This window comes from Psittacula echo (assembly GCF_963264785.1).
Source record: "Psittacula echo genome assembly, chromosome: 2".
Classification (NCBI taxonomy): Eukaryota; Metazoa; Chordata; class Aves; order Psittaciformes; family Psittacidae; genus Psittacula; species Psittacula echo.
In genome coordinates, this window is record NC_137737.1 from 141,224,797 (window position 1) to 141,249,129 (window position 24,333).

At 39.1% G+C, this 24,333-nt stretch overlaps 1 protein-coding gene across 2 annotated transcripts in view; it reads left to right on the forward strand.

Moving 5' to 3' along the window:
- The window catches only part of ZFPM2 (zinc finger protein, FOG family member 2), a gene marked incomplete at both ends in the record, with an annotated part of 316,731 nt that overhangs the window by 197,411 nt on the left and 94,987 nt on the right, over positions 1-24,333 (forward strand). For both annotated transcript variants that reach the window (XM_080639610.1, XM_080639611.1), the window contains one exon: positions 10,407-10,518. In XM_080639610.1, the coding sequence (XP_080495736.1) occupies positions 10,407-10,518 (112 nt within the window). The remainder of the gene's footprint in view (positions 1-10,406; positions 10,519-24,333) is intronic.

Consider the following 24,333-nt stretch of genomic DNA (forward strand, 5'->3'; position numbering starts at 1 on the left):
AAAAATCCAGTTATTTACAGACTTCTCCATCATTATATACATGTAAAGTTAATTCCTTTCCTCATTACTTGTAGACAAGAAAGCATAGAATAACATTGAAAATCACTAATGGAACCATGTTCCGGTTTATTTTTACACGAGCAGTCAAGAATCATGCATAATGCAACAGCGTACCAACCAGCAACACACAGGAAATAATTTAACTTGTTTTTTACGAACACAAGAGCTGATTTTAAAGGCATCCTAAGAAGATTGTCCTTGATTTTGCATTATCCTAGGTGGGTGTTTCAGTTTCTTCCATTTGCCCACTGGGTGAAAAATATCCTAGTGTCTGCTTAATAGTGATGGAATTTTCTACATGAAGCTGTAAGGAGGAATTAGGTTTTACCCAATAATTATATATTAAATCAGTGTTAAAATACAGTTGTAATCAAATCCTTTCAGATCCCAAAGCTGCACATTTGATACAGTACATTGGAAGGTCAGAATACTTAGCTGAGTATACACCCCTTGAGACTCAACAGATGTACAGATACGTGACCTAATCCCAAAAACGCATTCATAAGTCTGGAAGAGCAGAATTGAGCCTTAATTCTCTAAAAGACTGCCACGATGTTGTGTGGTCCTTTCATCCAAATTAGAATGATTCATTATGTCTAGTCCATTAGCACCATCAGGGATAGGTGTGGGCCATAAAATCTGCATTAGGATTTCTAAATATGTCAAGGATAATCTTAAAATGAGATAAACTAGGATGTTTTAACTGAACTAAAAATAATTAATCAAAGTCACACATGTAGACTTCTGGTTGTTGACTCATGCATTAAACTTCTACCTCAAATGATTATGCTGTCTTAACAAATATAAAACTTAGGCAGAGTTGGAATTATACTGTCACTTGAAAGTACCAAGGTTCCTATTGGTAAAGATATATATAACAATATGTAGTAAAAATATGCATAAAAATATCTGAAAATTGTGGAGAAAAGCCCAGAAGATTTTTAATTTTTTTTTAATTCACCAATTCTATTTCAAATAGGTAGGAATTTATACATAATATTACATGTCCATTCAGTGTGTGTACCGTTGAAGTTCAAGTATTGTTTCATGCATCATCAAGAGAATTACACTATAGTGTCTACACCTTTGACTACAATACCTTTGTATTAAACATGTGTTTCATAAATGTCTCAAAATATTTGTTGGAAATATAATCCTAATAGAGCTGCACTGGATTATACAGTTAAAATATTGGACAAGCTTATACAGAGAACTTTTTATTTTCTACTTTTTTGGTTGAGGAAAAAAAAGGTTGAAATTAAAAAATACTCTCTTTTACTGCTGCTAAAGCATGATTTTTTTTTCTTATTCACCTTTCATGTACCTTTCTAAAGTAATATACATAACATGTGCTTGCAGTCCCAGACAAAGTAATAATAATATATAATAAGCAGAACCTATAACTACTAACTAATCTGTAGTTCTGTGCAGTGGACTTTTATAGAAGGCGTTATGCAAATCGTGTTTTCTTTTTATATTTTTGATGGATTCCTTAGATAAATACATATAATACATGAAATTTGTACTCCTGGAAACAACGGCTTAAGTCATCCATTACAGGATAAGAAATGTACAACTGAGAAAAAATTCCAAAATTATTGCAAACCAGAAATTATTCATTACCATGCTGTAACTAAGCTGTGGATACAGCAGTCATTGTAAATAGCTGGACAGTGGGACCAGGCAGAATTTATCCATATGGAATATAAATGCCTTCATGTCTTCTAAAAAAACCTCTGTGTCCCCTCGATCATTTGGAATATCTCGTCACATTAAGTACCCCAGGCCCAAATGATCTTTCACAAAGTAAGAGAGCAAGTGTCAGACAATTAACAGGTCTTGATGTTTAATCTCAGAGTTCAGTCCCTCAACCCATGCAGTGCAAACTCCATGTGTGCAGAATTGCAGCTGTCACACTGAACAGAGTATTCATCTCGTTAACATTAAAAATGTTTAGCAAAATGAAACAACTTACATTCAAGCAAGTGCATTTGTAAAATATTTACTGGCAAATATCATCATGGTTTCAGTAGAAAGAGAGACCTCATTCTTAGAGTGTAGGGAATGGTGCATGGACAGGAAGCTGCTAGGAGGGACAGGAACCAGCTGACTCTGGGGAGGTGCTTGGGCGGCAGATGTAAGGATTGTAACTGCTCAATAAATCGTTGTTGACCCGCATTCCGTGAATGCTCTATGTCTCAGCCCTAGTTCGGAGGGAACTAGTGCTTCCATCCCTCACCACACGAGTAGCGAGAAAGTACATTAGAGTAGACAGTAATTTACAACAGAGAGGTTAACCCAGTAGGAAGAATGCACTGATAATTCTGTGTGAAAGTGTGTAAACAGCATTGCATTATATCTTGTCTAAAGATAAGTTATATATACTGTGATTTCGTCGGTACAGGTGCATGTGATCTCTGAAATAGTATTATCCAAAGTATTCAACTTCATGTTAAAGCGGAAAGGTTCAACACCCATTGCAGATACCTGAGCGCTAAGACACAATGACAGTGGGCATGCTACCCATAGGTATCAATATACCACAGCAGAGATGATCTACATAGTGTTGTCAAGTTTCAGAATATCCTAATCATAGTTATGCTAATCACAGCATTGACTAGGAATGTGGTTTCCTGGTGCTGGTCTTTGTGTAATACAGACATACACATATACATACATACACATACATATATACATATACACATACACATACATATACATACACAGATACTGCTTTCCCAAAGAATGAAACAAACAGGACAGAAAAAAATAAGAGCAATGCAATGAAAAAATTGAAGAGAGTGATGGCAAAATACACTGCTGTCCATCCCATGGTTTTTGGGGAAGGGAGAAGTTGTCTAGACATAGCCAGGTATATACAAAATGGAAAAAGGAGAAAGGTTGGCTGACAGGGGAGGAGCAGCAGCAGAATGAAGTCAGGTGAAAAAACTTTATAGGAGGGAAGGGCAGGAGTATAAAGTTCAGTAGCATTGGGTGGCAGCGGTAGGGGAAGTTTATTGGGTGTTCAGAGGTTCAGTTTCCAGCTTTTCTATCCCTGTTTCTATCAGTTGGTTGTCACCTTCTCCAGGCCCCACATCAAGCAGCCAGGAGGAGTCACCAGCACTTTCAGCTAGGATCAGGTGCTCCAGAATCTGGATTAATTATTCTAAATCTTCCTAGTTCTGGGGAAGAGTTTGAAGATGGGTTCCAAAGGTACCCTGGATTAAATAGGACAAGGTAAAGCTGCTTTCAGCAGGTGTTATTTTGTACCTAAGTTGCAATGATATTTGATTTATGTTTATTTTATAGATTTGAAAAAATATGCATTCTAGCTAGGTAGCAAGAAACTATCTCAACCTTTAGCATACATTTAATTAGCATTAGGGACATTTGTCAGCAGGCATATTTGATATTAGTAAAAAATTTGGAATCATATTGAAGGCATGACAAGTGCTGGAAAATATTCACAGACCTACAGTGTATTTTTTTTTTTTTTTAAGTGTTTTCTTTGGTCTTCTGTAGGTTTGCGGATATATGGTGAAATGTATGTTCAATTTTGTCACTTGACAAGTGATGATCTCTTGGGGTAAACAGCAGAGTTTCTCAGTTGCAGGAAATCCCAGCTGTCTTTTGGGATTCCATCTGTGTGTACATTTTTTTCCCCCCTTTTTTGTACTTGAAACACTTGAAGTCTTTGGTTTGACCACAGCCTCTTCAAATTCTTTTTCTTCTACTATCACCAAAAAGCCAAAACTTGCACCCCTGAAGAGATAGTCTCATAAATGGAATCCCAGTAAAAATAGCAAATGTAATGCCTTGTAGACTAGGAATGAGGCAGTTGTTTCACACCCAGCCAGTCCACAGGTGCTGCACTGCCATGTTACAACTAGCACTACATAACAAGAATCCAGAATCCTGGGCAGAAGGGACATGAGGACTTTTCTTCCTTCCACCTTGTTCAAGATACTGGGAAGTAACACTGACCCCTCTTCCTTTTCACCATCATGGCCCATCACAAGCAAAAATTTGTCTGTCTATCTTCTTTCTTCCAATTCATGCCTGGTTTTACATCTGTGCAGGTAAACAGCTCTTGTACTCTCTTCATATAGACATAAGACAGGTATCTGGATGATCATGGATGATACTTGAACACTCATCTGAAACACTGGATCCCATAAAGTTGTAAAGCAGTAACTAAAACAGTTACCCAGGCTGTCTGTGGATTTAAGTGAAATTAACTGCATTACCTTTGTATCATTTTTCAAACTTTTTTTTTCTTTTTCAAGCACAAGGACTAAGGATTGCAGATTTTCTCTTGCATTTAATTTAGGTGAGAAGATCTCACCGCTAGACGTAGCAAGGGTTGTGAAAACTGAAATCTTGGTACAATTGTACAATTCCAGAGTAGGTGTTTGCAGGCTGGAAACTGCAGTGTCTTTGTGACTTTGTTTTATTTGGTGATGCTTGTCATATAGCATGACACCACAGCACTGAAAACCTCCTGGCATCTCCAATCTCATGTGAGTGGAGAGGAGCCGAGTTGCCTCTGCATGTCTAGCAAAGAAACCCATGGCACTATGAAGTGCTGCCACAGGCCTTGACTGGCAGGGTTTCCAGAGAAGTCCTTGAGATAAATTTTCTTCCAAGACTCAATCATCCTTGGAAAAAAAGAGTTTTCAAGGAAGCTACAGAAATTGAGAGGCAATCCAATTGATTGAACACAAATTGACAACAAAATGAGGGTCTGTGGATGTCCAGTGGTCTGTTTGGGTGGGCTTGTCTTAGGGTTTGATAGATTTATAATCAGCTATATGATAAAGAAATACACTGAGGCAGTCAATGTGAGTGTGATGTGATAAAGTGGACTTACCACACTTCTTGTTTAAAAACATCTTAAAAAATTATTAATTAATTAGGGATAGTTTGAGACTTACACAAATCTCTGCTATTTCTTGCTCCAGAATGACCTTTTAGGTGACCTGCCCAACTGAACTGATTTGATAAGCTCTTTTGCTGTCTTGAGTATGGTGATCACCAAAGATGAACTTAACCTCTGGAGAGGGGATGTTCTGCAGTTTCAGCATGTCAGAAGATGCATCAACCCTGTGACAATCAAATTGAATTTAAATTGAATTTCAAAGTAGGAGCCTCTGTCAGTGTGTTAACTGGTGTTTTACTGTCCCAGACTCATATTTGAAGGTACCTGAGGTATAGTTACAGCTCTCCTCCCAGTACAATCTTGTTTTTAATTGGCTATATAAAGTAACTCTGCACAGTGAGGCAGAAGGACTTTCTCCAATGGCACAAAGCCATTTTGGTAATCTTCTGTATCTTTCATGGGAACTCAGGCTCTTTGGAAGATTTAGAATGAAAATCCGTTTGTGGAAACCAAAATACAATTAGAAGCAGAAGCCATTGAGTATCTTCAGTCTCCATCACGTCTTCTCTGTTTTGGTGAGAGTACTTTAAGGAAGTAGTTTTGATATTATAGAGCCTTGTATTGATGAGGGAGTTAAAAAAAAAGGTACAGATTGAAATGCAGTGATTTTTCAATGAAAAGTGCATCTCCTTAAATAATGTTTTTGTAACACCGTTCCTGGGACAGAATGGTCATGTCACAGCAACTTACTGAACATCAGCTCAGTACCTATTTTTTGCTCTGGCACTTGGAACTTCTTGGAAATAGCCAGCAACAATCAGGCATTTGAGAATTTCATAGGTTTAAACCAACTTGCTGATACTCATTCTTTTCAACTTGAGGGTTTCCTCAGGTTTTACCAGGCCACACACATCATATGTTAGAAATCTTTGAAGGGATGAGCCCATCTAATGTTACTTGGCAGCACTGATTCCTTTTAGTGAGAGTGCAAAACTGTTTCGGCCTGCTGTGATGGCTATTTTTATCTCCATTAACCTCTTGACTGGATATAAACATTTATGGAGGGTTACCTCCCTTGTTTGTCCAGTTGCTTCAAAGGTTAGTGAAAAGTGAATGCTTGCCTGACCTCTTTTATCCTCATTAGCTGATTCTAATTGTTCCCTGAGAGATCACAGTTTTGACCCTGTTTGTCCTTGTCAAATTTGTCTAGTTATGGCATGAAGACATTAGCAGAAATTGCATTTTCAGGTAAAAATTATTCAAATGTAGAATACACACTTATCTAGTGTAGAACAGTGAACATTATTGTGGTTCTGTAATAGGTCCTCATTTCCAAAATTGAGGTTACTGCTCTATGACCTCATCTTGTGGACACCTGTGATAGCAGATCCCTATGATTGTACTTAGGCAGTAGGCAGAATGTTTTGTAAGCTTCTCAGTAGTTTGTAGCAGTTCTTTTGGAGGAAGAAATAAAATTTTGTTTGGTTTTTGAAGTCTTAATTTTTATGCAGCTTTAATATTGTTGCTCCTCTGTCAAGAAAGCTTTTTTTGTAAAGGTACCTTTCTTAAGCTAGAGAGATTCCTAAAAGCACTGTTAAAAAGATAGAATAAAGTAGCTAACACCTACCACCACCATTTTGAGAATGACCAACTAAGTACAATAAATACATCTTATGAGTTACAGGATGATTTTCATAGTACACTCCAAGAGTCAGATCATGAGCATACTTTACTTCAAGTGGAATGGTGTCCTAAAGGTAAAGAGCTGTCAGGAAGGATATGTCACCCCTTCTGTGTCAAGCCAAGAAAGCCCTTTTTCATGTTTCTCAGTGGATCTCGTCTATGATTGTATGGTTGGGGTGAATCAGCTGGCAGGTCTCAATTAGGTATCTCAGATAGACAGGTCCCAGGCTTCACAGGTTAACCAGTAACCAGAGCTTTAAATCCCACAGACACTTAGTGCAGATTAAAAAGCACTGGTGTAATGCGCTCAAAGCACGATATCCTGCTTTACAAGCGGGTTCCTGCGTTCTGCACCAGCTTCAGCTTTCAAATGGATTTAAAATGTAGCCTCAGGTATAGCGCATTGCAGTAGTCTAATCTTGAGGTGATAAAGGCATGACTGATTTAACCATAGCTTCTTGTTATCTTGGACTGGGGTCTTTTCATTTTAACCGTTTTAGGGAAATGGCCTTTCCTGAATCAGCAAGCTCGCTTCAATTCCTACTATGTAATAAGGCACAACAAGAGCAAGCCTTTGTCAGTGGTGAACACCGCCTATGAATGTGTGAGCCTCACAGGATGCCAGTCCCCAAGAACTGCTGCGGTGGTCCTGACTCGTCTTGCAGCTCACACAATATGTCTGTGAGGTACTTCAAAGAGAAGCCATTGCCTGTCTCACTTACTGGAGCTGCCAAGCTTCATAAGCAGCCAGGGCCTTGTGAAGTTTTGCTTTCATATTAAAAGAAGTTTATTTACATATCTGTGCAGCTTGGGAGCAGAACTATGGGAGAATGGGAAATTCTTTTTGAGGTGTCAACCAGCTCTTGTGGGCTAGCAGAGCTGTGAGACAAAACACCCTGTTCCTCCTCCAGCCTATCTCTAGTGCCTAGAGACCACTCACAGCTGCTGAACTGATTGCAAGTTTTACTGCCAAGCTGACCTGGAAGCTTAGTGATCTCTGTGTAGTTCTTTAAGTTTCAAAAAAGCCCTGTTAAGTGGGAAACAGCAGAGCAGACTCGCATCCTGACTGCTGGTACTCAGTCTACCTGCTGCTGCTTCACCTCAAAAGGAACGAGGCACCAGCCTCTTGTTGTCTAGAAGAAACAGGCAGTGGCCTGGGACTAAGCCTACCACTTACTAAAGGAAAAATTAATCTCCATGAGAAAGTCAAAGGGTATCTCAGCATCTCATTTCTTCCTCAGCAGTATGTGGTTAAGTATAATCTTTTCCCAGGACGTATTATTTATCCTGTCTATGTAGATAACAAACTATTGCCCAGCACAAGATCCTGATGTTGTTTGAGGCCTTTTGATACCACCTTAATGCAAATAATACCTTTGCAGATGGGAGAGACACGATGGGATGTCAGCTGTCTGGGAAGAAGAAAACCAGAATTGGGAATTAGATCCTTTGAAAATTAAATAGATGATCTCTTCTGCACTTTAAAAATAGAATTTTGCTTTTCTTTTGTTTTTTTTTAACTTGGCCTCCAACTTAAAAAATAAATACTTTTTTGACTGTCTTAATCATTTATGGTATACTTGGAAAAGTCCACTATCTGGATAATATTGCACTGTCTTTTAATCGTACTTGGGATTACCAGCAACTGAGAGCACATATAAGCAAAAAAATATGCTAAAGACTTAACTGAAAAGGCAGTTGAAGAAATGCAGTATTTGGTAGGAACACGTCTTCCTCTTCATTATTGCTGTGAAGGCATGGTTGATAACATTCATGCTGAAGTTTGTATTTATATAGGTATGATTCTTAGCTGTGTGAAGATCACCACTCTTACTTGTTTCCATAGCAGCATTTGCACTGTTTTGGTGTAACTGTCACTGAAGTCCAGACTTTTCTATAATAAATGATAGAGATAATATTGTGATTACCTTTCATCTCATCTCTTGCAGATCTTTTTCAGTTCATTTATTTACATCATTTTCTGTGCAGTCCATATGTGAATACTTTGCACTGATTTCATACTTGGTAATATCAGGCTTCTTGATAATTTATATAAGAACTTAACTAAATAAAAAAAAAAAAAAAAAGAATATCTTGTTTACTGGCCAATTAGAAATTGGAATTTAAATACATATTTCAAATGCATTCAGTTGGGTTGATGCTCATAAGACTTCATATAAGCAAACACAATTTCTCCAGCATCCTGTAGAGAAAGCAGTTCTAGGAATTGAGACATTGCATTTCTCTGGTTGCAGTATTTTTACACTACATAGGTATATTGTTGCTAGCTGTTACAGTTCTTTTTACTGATTTAATTTCTCATTTATATCTGTTTTTTCCAACACTTCTAGAAATAAATGATGTCATGGACAGCATATAGGAGTGTGACTTACACATAAACATTATATGAAAAATGCAAAATATAAAATTCAAATTAAGCAAGAAATACTATATTTGATAAAACAGTTTTAAAGCATAAACAGATCAAAAGAAAATACATCTTATTTGATCATCATTATTAAAATATTGATATATCAAATTATATTAATATATATTATAAAAGATTAACAATCATATCACAAAATATTTAAAATAGTATCTTATTTTTAATAAATATTTTGTGTATATTTTGGGAATGCAGTATGTTCTGTGGTAACTCTTAATATACCTTTCTAGACGGGACATGGATAAATATATATGGCCAATGCATCTGCAATGTCCCTTTAAATATATGATTTTTGTATGTCAAAATTTTTAACCAGCTAGAGCCAACAAGAGAATTATTGGTGGAATATAAAAATAATTAAATTCTCTTAGAAAAGGTTGGAAAGTCTTGGGCAGAATTATACCCCAGAAAAAAAAAAAAATTAAAAATCAGTGGTGACTGTTGTACTTTGTACTCTGTCGTGGTTTTATGCTTGATATAGAGAAAAAGAACTGTGAATTATAGATGTCTTATTGGCATCTCAGTGCCACATACTGACAACCTCAGGATTACCCACAGGGGTTTTGCCATTTGATTAGTAAAGGAGGTAAGTGTTAATAAATTTGAAGCCTCTACCTTATTTCTTCAAATGCCAAATTCTCTAAATGCAGAATCTGCAATATACACAGGAGATGGTTTTGTTACATGTGTGTCTCCTTGCCTGCATGCCTTTCATGTACTATGGATGTGATGTTTTACTTCTGTGCCTTTGAATTTATTAATATAACTTCTTTTTTAGTCTTTCTGGAAACAAAGTGTACTGAATCATTAGCAGTATTATTATTTCAGACATAGTAATATCACACATCATCACTTAGCAAAAGAGGAAAAATTCCCTTTTCCATGTACAACAATTTCCTGTGATAATATAAATGTTACCCAGGACAGATCTTTGAAATGGATATTGATTCTTTAAATTCTTTCCTATCTGTTTCAGGAAATAGTGAGATCCCATTGATAATGAAGTACAATGTGTCTAAAGTTCATTTCTAAACACTTGGCTCTTTGCTGCATTTCCTTTATAATTCTCAGCCACCAGAGATATGCTTAATCTTGGAGATCTGATCCAATATCATTCGGAAAAATCCTTGGTAATAGTTTCACCATTCAATCAATGAAAGAACGAAAGCTTACTGCATATGTCTTCTTAAAAAAAAAATCCTGAGACAGGGGAATAAGACATTCACTTATGGGTTTGGAGATTTTGTTGTTTGCAAATAAAATTATTATTGCTATTATTATTCAAATTCTTAATCAAGGCAAGCAAATGGCATCTGTTTATTATCATCCTTCCTACAGAAGACAAAGGCTTCAGTCCCTATGGTATTGACTGCTGGCCCCAAGTGGTTGCTGGATGTGACTTGGCAAGGAGTAGAAGACAACAAAAACAACTGCATTGTGTACAGCAAAGGTAAACACAAGCTGATTTTTTTCTCTACTTTCTTGTGTAAGGTACTGAGATAAAAATATACCTGTTGCATAATAGGAAAATTAAGTATTAAAGTCAAGCATTTTTCATTCCCATTTTCCTACCCTGATCTGGGTTTGACTTTTTTTTCTTTAAATGGTATGAAGACCACACACAGTGTCTGTAGTGTACTGAATGCTTTATAAACACAGAAGGACATCAGCTGACATAAGACATACCACCCATTTGTCTCTGAAAGTTAGTACTTCTTGGGGAAGCATCAATAAATCTATACACTTTAGAAAGGTGAACTTGAATTTTATTGGGAATACTGGCATTTCTCAGTGTTACGTTATATTGTAGACTACTAACTGAAATCTGGTTTTGTAAGAACAATGCGAACTTGATTGGACTATGGTAAGACTCCATGTCAGCATAGTAACAGATGATAACTTGAACTGGATTTCAGAGTCGTCACCTCTGACATTCCAGTCTCTGTGTAGTGTCACGATGTGATGATGCTTCACTGGAATATATTGACTAGTGGCAGTGCATATTATTTCTGTCTTATGTGAATTGTCAGATTTGCTCAATTCAGTATGAGTTCTTACAAGACGCTCCTAAAACATGCTTCATCTAATCTGCCACATCTAACAGCTACTTCAGTTCAAGATTCAAAAGCTTTTGTCTTGCATCTTGAACCAACCCAAAGAGCCTTGGGTTGAATCAGTATTACTGTAGACTATGCACCATGCTGTTTGGTCACTCACTGTGAAAGCTTTGTAAAATGATGTTGTGGTATCGTTACAGTATGTTAAAAAAACCCCAAACAAATAAACCAAACTAAAACACCACTTGAATATATGGAATAACTTATTTAGTGTGGCTAGTTTTGGCATTCCCCCTAAAGATTAGGTTGCGAAACTATGACTTGTCTTCCTTGTATTTCAATCACCAATCTCAGCACTTTGCGAATATTTCAGAGCATGCACTGTTCTTGTTTAATTTCTTTTAGGTTTTATTTCCAACCAACCAGACCTACTGAGATCAAAGATTTGTTTGCTGAGGCAACCTAGTGACCATTTCAGCATACAAGCATCCAGCCAAATAAGCACCCATATCAATATAGTAACATACAAAACACTAATCATAACATCAAAGACTCCTAAAAACTTACTAGAAACAATTACAACTTGTTCCTATAATCATTGCAATTTATACACTTATAAGAGGATTGCTTTTAAACTGCCACAAGCCTTTGAAAGTTGAAACGCTGAAAACAGGGAATTTGCATGTTGAAAATGAGTTGCACACCAGGGTCTTATAAATTCTTTCTGTTATAATTACAGAATGCCAACACATTCATTCTCAACCTGAAACACCTGCAGTACTAGAGAACTGGGCTTAGATCTAAAAAGGGTTCAGCTGCCCTTCCTTCACAGCTTGCTGATTGCTGCCCAGGTGGAAGAAGCAGCAAAGTGCTCTGAGTAACATAGGGAAGCTTTTCATAAATCCAGAGCTGCAGTTTGCTATTCATAATATTGAATACTCACAGGCAAACTTTTCTGCAACAACTTTTTCATGTAATGGGAAATTACTTTCACTCTAAAATATAGCTTCTGCAGATTCCCATAGGGCAGTGTCTTATCAGGTATTTCATTCTTTGTGTAATTATAATAATACTTAGCCCATATTTACCAGTAAGACTTTTCATCTTCAAAGTACTTTACAAACACTAATTCATTAGACAGTTTCAGTACTATCTGTCTGATTAAATCTATTGAAACATGATTTTTTTTTTTTTTTCAAATAAATACTAAAAACTTTCTTTACTTTGGTGCAATCTGAATAGCCACAACATTGGTCTTTTCATTCAAACAGCTGGATTTTATTTCAGTGATGATGCTGGTTATTTTAGTATTTGGTTAATAAGGAATTGTGACACAGTTGTATAGTGCTGAAGGTGAAATATGTTATCTCTACTGCAGATGAAAATTATAACTAAAGTTGAGGATAAATTTGATCCCTAATTTATAAATGCATGTTAAACCCCTGCTACTTCACTAAACTAATGTGGGAAATAAGTTGTAGGTATGCTTTACCTTCATCGCATTCTGTTCATCTTTATGTTGAGTTGACTCCTCTGTCATTCATTAAGCACCTACACTTGCCTTGAGCTCTGCTGGGATTTTTGTACTAGAAAGATTAATTGGCTTGGATCACAAAACAATGTCAAATGGAAGATGGTAAAATAAATAAATAGAATAATGCTTCTTCCTTCAATTTGTATCTCATCATACCAGATTGCTTTGCCTTGATTTGTGTTAGCTTTCTGTCTCCTATAGTGCCATTACTTCTAATGAAACGGTGTCAGCTGGCATCTAGTTGTAATTCGATGTTATGTTGTAGTTGCATGTGTATAATTTTGTTAGTTTGCTTAGCAGTACATTGTTATTTCTGAAAGCAATTAGCTGAATAAATGTGTGGAATTGTACATGGAGCAAATTTGGTCACCTGGGAGCTGTTTTCTGTGCTATACCCAAGATGTGATGAGTGGAGTAAATTGGCACATTTCTAAGAGAAAAATAAGTTTAAAAATTGGCTGGCAGTACATGGATGGTGCTGGTTGATCAGTTGCTGACTCAGAAGCACATGCCGTTTTTCCTTTTAGCTTATTACAGTGATATCTATGAGAGCAGAATTCTCTCCAGATCTGTCAGGAGAGCATAGGAATGTCAGCCTGACTTCCAGGTCACTAGAGGCTGTGAGTGCCGTAGTCCCCAAATGTTGCAAATGGAATAGTCACAGGGAGAGGAGTTTGGCATGTTGTTCTTGTTGAAAATACATGTGAGCTGGTGGCTAACTCCCTGTTTGCCTTAAAACTCCCCATACAATATTTTCACTCAGAAAGCAAACACAAAAAGTATGTATGTGTGTACATATGTGTATATATATGATGTGCATATCTAGGTTTATATTGCTAAGTTATTACAGTGGAATCACAGTTCATCTTCTATATAAATTTTTTCGATTATAAACCAGTTATTTAAAATCATACATCAGAGTACATTCAGAGTGAATAGCTGTGAAATAACTGTTGAGTATTTGAGATTAATTCTATTTAGTCTAGGATCACATATTTCTATCTGTATTTTTTTATAACTACATTTCCCCAATACTAGGACAAATTAGAAAAGCAAAAAACAGTTCATTACTATCCCTTATTACAAGCTCTGATACAAGCTGACTACTCATGGCATGTGCCATTATCCTATTCTATTTTTTTGAAAGGAGACTTTTACAGCTGTAATTGCATTTAATAGATGTGGGGTTTTTTGTTTTAATATTTATGTCAAACTTCTCTGATGTTTCAAAAATACTCTATTCAGTAACTGAAGAGATGGCCTAGAAACTGTAACTGAATTTTTCAGGACAGATTTTAGGAATTTGTAGCTTAATTAGAATTATAAATATGTTCTTTCAAAAAAAAAAAAAACAAAAACCCAAACCTACAGAGTTTTAGTAATTCAAGCAAGACATACTGGTAGGAAGTACTAATACATGCACTGTATGCTCATTGCAATGTAGTGTGCTTGAGAAGCATTCTGACCTGAGTTGTGCACCAGACCTGAGGAATCACTAAAAGCAGAGGTGGGAGTACCCCCGCAAGCTAGGAGAGGGCTGGGTATTAACTGCAAATCTTCCACTGGGACTTTAAGGGATTTTAAAAAATGAATTACAGCTGATTAGAATAGAAACAATGTGAAAAATACAGTTGCACAGACTGAGAACCATGCTTATGTAACAGACATTTTTCCTCGTATTATTTAAGCCATTTATGTGAAATGTATGGATACCGTATGTTTAGTGGCATTGTTAAAACAGGGTGTCTGTACAAATATTTAGCTGTGGGAATTATAAAATCATAAGGCGATTAAGTTAGCTAGTTGTGAAATTCCAATATTGCTTTTTAAATGACTTCAGGATATAGGAGGTGCTAAGGTTATTATCTGTTATCAGGAATACAGCGGAATTGTACGACTGGATAATAACTAAACAACTGACACAATGTAAAATTACATTATCAGTGTGTTAAAACAAAATTGCGCCCTAAAGGAGTCTACATGCCAGCTCAGAGCTGCAGTGTAATTATGCTTAACTCTGATAATTAAAATACAACGGAGATCAACAGAATCATTTTCATTAAGAAAATTATTAATGATGGTGGTATAACAGTAATTGATTGCAGAGCACCACAGGATAACTCTGTGCAGGAAAACCAACATGTTTAACGTGTGTCTGGGCTGGTTAGGTTGCCTTGCCTACCATTGAGCACACTGCCTGGCCAGGTGGCAGCTGTGGGGCACATCTTCTCCTCCAAACCCCGGATCAGAAAACGGCTGCTTTGCAGGCTGCCCTTTGGAGGGAGAGACCTGAATACTGATGGGTGAGGAGGCAGGACAGGGTGGGGTTCGGCTGCTGTAAAGGAGCTGGCCACAGGCAGCCACTCACATGCTCCTCAAACCGTCTGTCATCTCATTTTGCATGAGGCGGCGTTTGGTTTTGCATTTCCCTTAGTGATTTACTGATGTTATTTCCTCTTCTGCCTGGCCACACTGAGTAGTTTATGCCCTTTGTTATTTCTGAGAGGATGCAGAAGGAGAAAAAAATAGCCCTCGCCCCAGCGCGGTTCCATAGCACTGCGTGACACCTTCGTAAGTAATTCTACAGGATGGTCCTGTTAATTGTCCCAGTGGTGCTGACACGCGATATCGAGTGCCATAAAAAGCCTCTATCCCTCCATAAGTGAAATCACAGTCAGTGCCCACTGAGCAACTGTAACAAAATCCTGGCTAGGGAGGATGTTGCCTAAGGATAAGATCCGAGAATTGTAATTTTCTTTTGGTGAGCACAAAACTGGGGAGGGAAGGGAGGATTTGGGGAGTGCTTCTTCTCACAGCTAAGGGATGGGTGCTTGCTCAAACAGGTGCTGCTTTTGAAAGCTGCCCAAAAAAGTCAATTTTCCAATCACAATAGAAAGCAAGCCTGATAGGGTGGATTTAGGAGGATGATACTAGTTAAAATGACAGCTGCCCAAACTGAAACTGTGTCATGTAGCTAATTTATAATTAGAAACTCGAGGAGAGGCAGCACACAGGAGAGGGCAGAGCACAAGTCAGGACTGGAAGCAGAGGGCAGTGCTCAGCTCTCCCAGGCTTCCCCTGGCTGCATGGCCCAGTAAATACAGAACTGTTTACTTATTTCAGTGGTACTGGGAGGATGAGTTATTCAGCTGATGTATGTGCCATGCATTGAAGATACTAATGCTGGAAAAGGTTTACATGAAATTACTAGGGCAATGATCTAAGGACAATTTTTAATTAATTTTGCTAATTTAAAGTGAACAGTCTATTTTTTAACATACAGGAAAAAACAGTTGTCACAACAGGGTTCTTAGTTTTTTCTTTAGGAACAGAGGATTACTTTTCTTAGTTGTTATGTGAGATCCTTGATGCCATGTTTTCCTCAGCAAATGAGTTTTCAGCTGGCAAATACTTCTTTTTCCTGCAACTTCAGGCAATGTAATGGTACATTGCGCCACAGACATAGAGCATCAGAGACCCTGATGAGACACAGGTCAAACTTGATAAGGAGCTTAAACACTACTGCATTCGAATATGAGTATATTTTGTTTTGGGTCAGAGAACAAGTTGTTTAATAGGCCAAAAGTTAGCTCGCAGCATATATTTTAGATTGCAAGGGGTTTCATTCCACATGCCATTAAAAGCAAATTGAATGAATTTACTAAGTCTGTTCCATGTGGACAATCAGAAAACTGCAGTATCTGCTGTCCCTCTGCATACCTCTGTTAGCCAAACAATGTGCTGAAGCCTTTGATGGTGCTACAGGGTTTTGTTCTTGCTTTAGACCCACTGACAAAAAATCTGAGCTTGTTTTACATTTTGTTTTCCACAACACTGGAAAAATTGCAAAATATTTCTCAAGAGAAGCATGATTATGTGTATAATGCTTACATAAAAATATCTCTACAAGGGCACTATGCCTTCATGGTCATTAGAAGTGTCATGGATAGAGACATAAAGACATGATTGGAAAGCAGGTAGATGGCATGATTCTTGTTTGGTTTTGCAGGAATGTTGAGAGGAGATGCCTAATGACACTGTGGCACATGAAGCTATTGCATATCTGTCCTTCTGCTTTCTTCACTGGCCACAGAAGGAGAAAATACTTTGTCCCCATGACTAGTGATGCTTATTGCTGGCTGGTGGCAGACATGGTGTTGCGGAATTAACTAGGAAACAATTCAGCTTCGGAGAACTCACAAAGCAGGACTGTACTTCTTCCTTATTTTTATTTTTCATCTATGCAAATAGATCCAATGGGGAATTATCTGCTTTAGGGAATTTACAGGTCAGGGCCTTGTACATGGTCTAAAAGAAAAAGAGTATTTCATGCATCCTTGCAGAATTAGTATAATATGGATATAATAGCATACAAGTAATTATTACATGCCTTCTAAGTTCTAAGCATGCAGATAATAAAGGAACGATTATAAGAAATGTGGGGGTACTGCTGTATTTCCACTTTCAATATGAAAATGATATGTTCATTATTAGTGCATTTCATTTGGATAGCAGCCAAGCGATATTTTAAGTTGGTCTCAGTGGTTTGTTTTGTTGTTTTTTTTCTTGTATTCTTGTCACTTACTGTGTAGTTTATTTCATAGTTTGAACCTGGAATTCTTTTGCATTTGAGGAGGCAAGGAAATAGGCTGAATACTGACATGATTTGCACAGAATTACATATTTTGGCCTGAAGTTATAGAATGCTGTAAAGTGAGTTTATTACTCACCTATGAGATCATGTTCAGGATGGAAAAGAAGCCCAGTCAGTACTTCACAGTGGGACCATGTGAAAAGAAATACTACTTCAACCATTCAGTCCACTGGCAAAAATAAATGCAAACATCATGCAGAGATTTTTTTTTCAAAGTATGTATTTGTCCCTCATTTTTCTAAGTCGGTTACAGTAGAATCAGTCATCTAGAAAGCATTTTAAGAAATATGTTGTCATTATTTTCAGGATATGACATAGATGCTAAACACATTTTATTCTCTTTTTCATTCAATTATTTTTTTCCATCCATTATGCTAAATAAATACTGAGGACTGCAATAAACATTATGACCCCTGTTCCTAATGGTAGTGTTACCTCTCATCTTTCCTGCAAAGCAAGAGGGAAGAAAAAAGCCCCCAAATTTGCTGAGCCACACATTTCAAGTTGTCGACAACCCCATCCACAAGAAAACAGAAGAAAATATATATGCACTCTGTCCTGTCAAAAGGCTTTCACCTTATCTTGAGAGACTGTCAGGGCAAGAACATCATGGAATGGACAGGAGTCTATTAAATTAATAAGCTGCTGGATGGTGTTTGGAGAGTTATGATGCTCCATAAATCCAGTTTGATCATGGTGGACAAGGTTTAAATCTGCAGCCTTCTAATACACATCCAGGTCCAGGATTGGATTTGAAGTTTTGTGCTGGAGACACAGAGATAGTCCTGCAGCCTGTGAATTAAGATTTATCATTTTTTCATACTGTTGGGTTGGGGTTTTTTTTCCTGCACTTCTTGACAAAAATGAAAACACCTTAGGGATCCTGGCAAATGTTACTGCTTGAAATGAAAGAGCTGTTGTCAAGGTGAAACCATGACCTAGAAGCCTAAAATCAGACCTTGGTTGTTCTTTTCAGGCAGGTCCAAGGTGTTGACTATAAAATGTCTGTCTGGGAGGAAACAGGGCTGGATTCATCTACAGAATGTTTTATAGTGATTCCTGTCAAATACTGCTACATTGTGTGATTTGTGATGCAAGACAAACCAAGGATGTGCCATATAAAAGCAAAAGTTAAAAAAATGTAGAAATGCATTATTCCCCCATTCAAGGTGGTTCTGTGTATAACTGACAGTGTGGTCTGAGATTTCCATGTCCCTTACTTCTAAATGGATTAAGCTGATGGTAATAATTCAGGGAAGATTTTTTCATAGCATTCAAGGTGCCAAGCTTGCAGGAAAACCTGTGTGATGTGCAGCCATGATGTCCAAGTGGACTGCCTGGAATGCAAAATTGTGTCGTATGTGTTTTGTCTCTAGCTGCTTACAAGCAATGCTGTTATTGTGGCACAACGGATGGAATTCAAGTGTCCCTTGGCCACTTAATTGACCTGCAAGCCTGTCATTTATTATTAGGTCCCTAAGCTCCTATTCTTGTTACTCTGGAGACTCCAGCAGGTGATTGTTTTATGCTCAGGAAAATGGATTCAGAGCTGAAAGCAATTGAAAGAGTTCTTCTGGTGTGTAGGTTTTCTTAAACAGAAATTTGGATCAAGATACAACCCTCAGTAACATCTGTACATATATCTCCCTCCATTTTCTTCCAGGCAAAATTACTTAAGACCTGTAGCCAGAGATCATGTGTGACTGAATCCTGACCTCTCTATTGATCCTGCGGATCAATCTGTGTACTCACTGATCCAAAGATCAGTGTCAGCATTTCTTTCCTCCCATGGCATTCCAGGACTGCTCCTTACTGTAGACAGAGGCCACAAGGAGCAGGACTTCACAGCAGGGCACTGTGGTGCTGAGGCCAGCACTGCGCACCACTTCAGTTTTTCCTAGTTCGTTGGCAATTGCACTCTGGTATATGGGAGAGCTCACAGAATCATAGAGTCATAGAATCAACTAGGTTGGAAAAGACCGTTAAGATCATTGAGTCCAGCAATTACCTCAGGGCTGCCAAGACCACCACTAAAGCATATCACAGAGGACCTCACCTACACGTTTTTTGAACACTTACAGGGATGGTGATTCCACCACTTTCCTGGACAGCCTGTTCCAATGCCTGATCACCCCCTCTGTGAAGAAATTTTTCCTGATATCCAACATAAACCACACCTGGCACAGCTTGAGGCCATTACTTCTTGTTGACTAAACCTCATCCCACTGCAACCTCCTTTCAGGTAGTTGTATAGAGCAATAAGATCCCCCTGAGCCATCCCTTCTCAGTGGAGGTTGGCAGTTCAGTCACAGTTCAGTAAGTCTAGTGAAGTTGGGAGGAAGGAGAGTTGAGGTTAGGGAAAGAACCCTAGCATGGTGCTAAATGCAGGAGTTCCTCGTTACAGTCCCCTTGCCAATGAAGCAGGATGCTCCCATTGCCTGCAGCTGCCTTTCTCTTCACCAGTGCTGGGGTATCCTTCGGCCCTCCCACCATTTTAGTCTTCTCTGAAGTGAACTGAAGAAAATACAAAGAAGTTGCAACCTGCTTCAATGTGTTTAATATCTAAGGAAGGAACACCTTTTACTGCAGGCGTGAAGAGAAGTTAGCGGCTTTCTTAAAAAATAATTTCTTGTGGTATTACAGAAAGAGAAAAAAAATAAGAAAAGCTGTTTACTTTAATTCGTCAGGGCATGTGGGGCAATATAATTCCAACAAACAGAAATCTATGCTTGAGTGTGCCCGAATTGTGGTATCTGAAGCTAGTTGCAATGTTAAGCAGATTTAGTAGATCAGTAACTGAGTGGTGACGCACATGACTGAATTGGTTGGTGGCATGCAGAACCAAGGTTTGGTGCTGGAGCAGAAATTGCCTGTAAGATAATTTCCTATATAGTGTCATAGTATATAGTATTTACACTGTGTAGAGAGAGATATCTAGATAGTGTATATATATAGATATATAGATATAGACATAGACATAGATATAGATACAGATGTAGCTATATATAGTATATGTATAGATATATGTAGATATATAGATATATATAAATACAGATGTATGGATAGTATATAGATAGTATCATAGTATACAGGAGCAGAAATTGCCTGTAAGATAATTTCCTATATAGTATCACAGTATATAGTATTTATGCTTTAGAGAGAGAGATCTATAGATAGTGTATATATATAGATATATAGACATAGACATAGATGTAGATATAGATGTAGCTGTATATAGTATATATATATAGATATATATAAATACAGATGTATAGGTAGTATATAGATAGTATCATAGTATACAGGCATAAATGCATGCATGCATGCGTGCATACATGTACACATGCATAGATATAGCTACAGATATAGATACAGATCTATAAAAAAAATTACTCAGGCTTCAGTTGAGTGTTTCACTCAAGCCACAGAAGGTTCTGAAATCTTTTCCTATAGCTGCAAGATATTCTTTTGCATAGGCAACTCCAGCTGCTCTGAACAATTATTCTGTCACAGGTTAATCACTAGGAGGAAATGTGATCTGGAAAGAGTGTAGAAGATTGAGTAAGTCCTAGCTAACTGTGAGAAAAGTGCTAGTATTAGCTTTATAAATTACAGGAGAATGCTAGATTTGTAATAAAGTGGTGGAAGTAGAAGGTGACACGGGGGAAAATACACATCTTAGGGAGTGCAAACCAGTGTAAGAAGAGTATTTAAAAGTTAGATTGTATTAGAAACACTTGAAGAGGGTTGTATTAGAATCATAGAATCATAGAATAGTTAGGATTGGAAAGGACCTTAAGATCATCTAGTTCCAACCCCCCTGCCATGGGCAGTGACACCTCACACTAAACCATGCCACCCAAGGCCACATCCAACCTGGCCTTGAACACTGCCAGGGATGGAGCATTCACAGCTTCCCTGGGCAACCCATTCCAGTGCCTCACCACCCTTACAGTAAAGAACTTCTTCCTTATATCCAATCTAAACTTCCACTGTTTAAGTTTGAATCCATTACACCTTAACCTATCACTACAGTCCCAAATGAAGAGTGCCTCTCCAGCATCCTTATAGGCCCCCTTCAGATACTGGAAGGCTGCTATGAGGTCTCCACACAGCCTTCTCTTCTCCAGGCTGAACATGAGCTTGCCAGTTCATGTTAAGTTTCTCATCGACCAACACCCCCAAGTCTTTCTCCGCAGGGCTGCTCTGAATCTCTTCTTTGCCCAAACTGTAGCTGTGCCTGGGATTGCTCCGACCCGAAGTGAAGACCGAGGCAAAGAGGTCATTAAGAACCTCAGCCTTCTCCAAATCCTTGGTAGCCAGTTCTCCTGATAGTTTCAGGAGAAGGCCTGTGTTGTCCCTAGTCTGTCTTTTATTCGCTACATACCTATAGAATCCCGTCCTGTTATCCTTAACATCCCTAGCCAAGTTTAATTCTAACTGAGCGTTAGCTTTCCTAACCTGGTCCCTAGCTTCCTGGACAACATCCCTGTATTCTTCCCAGGCCACCTGTCCTTGCTTCCACCTTTTATAAGCCTCTTTTTTCCTTTTAATTTTCCTGAGCAGCTCCTTATCTATCCAAGGAGTTCTCCTGGCCCTCCTGCTGCACTTCCTTCTAGTTCACAGTATCACAGTATCACAGTATGTTAGAGATTGGAAGGGACCTCAAAAGATCATCTAGTCCAATCCCCCTGCCAGAGCAGGAACACCTAGATAAGGTTACACAGGAATGTGTCCAGGCGGGTTTTGAATGTCTCCAGAGAAGGAGACTCCACAACCTCCCTGGGCAGCCTGTTCCAATGTTCTGTCACCCTCACTGAGAAGAAGTTTCTTCTCAAGTTTAAGTGGAACCTCTTGTGTTCCAGTTTATACCCATTACCCCTTGTCTTATCATTGTTTGCCATTGAGAAGAGCCTGGCTCCATCCTCATGACACTCCCCCTTTATATATTTATATACACTAATAAGGTCCCCCCGCAGTCTCCTCTTCTCCAAACTATAGAGACCCAACTCCCTCAGCCTTTCCTCATAAGGGAGATGCTCCACTCCCTTAATCATCTTTGTCGCCCTGCGCTGGACTCTCTCCAGCAGGTCCCTGTCCTTCTTGAACTGAGGGGCCCAGAACTGGACACAATATTCCAGATGCGGTCTCACCAGGGCAGAGTAGAGGGGAAGGAGGACCTCTCTTGACCTACTGACCACCCCCCTTCTAGTACACCCTAGGATGCCATTGGCCTTCTTGGCCACAAGGGCACAGTGTTGGCTCATGGTCATCCTGCCATCCACTCCACTAGGACCCCCAGGTCCCTCTCCCCTACACTACTCTCTAACAGGTCGTTCCCCAACCTATATTGGAACCTGGGGTTGTTCCTGCCCAGATGCAGGACTCTACACTTTCCCTTGTTATATTTCATCAAGTTTCTCCCTGCCCAACTCTCCAGCCTGTCCAGGTCTCGCTGGATGGCAGCACAGCCTTCTGACGTGTCAGCCACTCCTCCCAGCTTAGTGTCATCAGCAAACTTGCTGACAGTACACTCAATTCTCTCATCTAAATCATTGATGAATATATTAAATAATACTGGTCCCAGTACTGACCCTTGAGGCACTCCACTAGATACAGGCCTCCAACTGGACTCCGCCCCATAGACTATAACTCTCTGGCTTCTGTCCTTCAGCCAGTTCGCAGTCCACCTCACTACCTGATCATCCAGGCCACACTTCCTCAATTTAGCTATGAGGATGCTGTGGGAGACTGTGTCAAATGCTTTGCTGAAGTCAAGGTAGACCACATCCACCGCTCTGCCATCATCCATCCACAATGTTATTTCCTCATAAAAGGCTATGAGGTTGGTCAAGCATGACTTCCCCTTGGTAAAGCCATGTTGACTGCCCCTCATAACCCTCTTATCCTTGACATGCCTTAAGATGGCATCAAGGATAAGGTGTTCCATCACTTTCCCAGGGATGGAGGTGAGGCTGACCGGTCTATAGTTACCCGGGTCCTCCTTCTTGCCCTTTTTGAAGACTGTTGGGATGCAACACTCCTGAGCTTGTAGCAGGTGATCCTTGAGTGCTCCATCCTTGGCGGTGTTCAAGGCCAGGTTGGATGAGGCCTTGGGTGACATGGTTTAGTGTGGGGTGTCGCTGCCCATGGCAGGGGGGTTGGAACTAGATGATCTTAAGGTCCTTTCCAATCCTAACTATTCTATGATTCTATGATTCTATGAATAACAACCGTGAGTCTTGGGCCCCCCCTGCCCTCTAGGGCTGTATCCCATGGAACCTTACTAAGCAGGTTCCTGAAGAGGCCAAAGTCTGCTCTCCTGAAGTCCAGAGCAGTGAGCTTGTTGCATGCTCTTCTCACTGCCCTGAGGATCTCAAATTCGACCATCTCATGATCGCCGCAACCAAGGCTGCCCTGAAACATCACATTTCCAATGAACCCTTCCATGTTGGTGAGCACAAGGTCAAGCATGGCACCTCTCCTTGTCGGCTCCCCTGTTACTTGCAGAAGGAAGTTGTCTTCCACACAATCGGGGAACCTCCTGGATTGCTTGTGCCACTGTCGCTCCAACAGATATCAGGGTGGTTGAAATCTCCCATGAGAACAAGGGCCTGTGAGTGTGAGGCTGTTCTGTCTGTAGAGTGCTTCATCCAGAGTCCTCTTGATCAGGCGGTCTGTAACAGATCCCTACAATAATGTCCCCCATCACTGTTCTTCTTTAACCCTGACCCACAAACTCTCTGTCGACTGCTCACCCGTCCCCAGACAGAGTTCCATACTCTCCAGCCTATCCCTAACATAAATAGCAACTCCCCCTCCCCACCTGCCAGGCCTGTCTTTTCTAAAGAGCCTGTAACCTTCCATTCCAACACTCCAGTCGTAGGAGCCATCCCACCATGTTTCTGTGATACCAATGATATCATATCCCCATAGACGTGCACACAAGTCTAATTGATACTTAATCAAATGGATTTAGTAACCATTGTGATTTCTTATTTTAAAACCAGAAGTGCACAG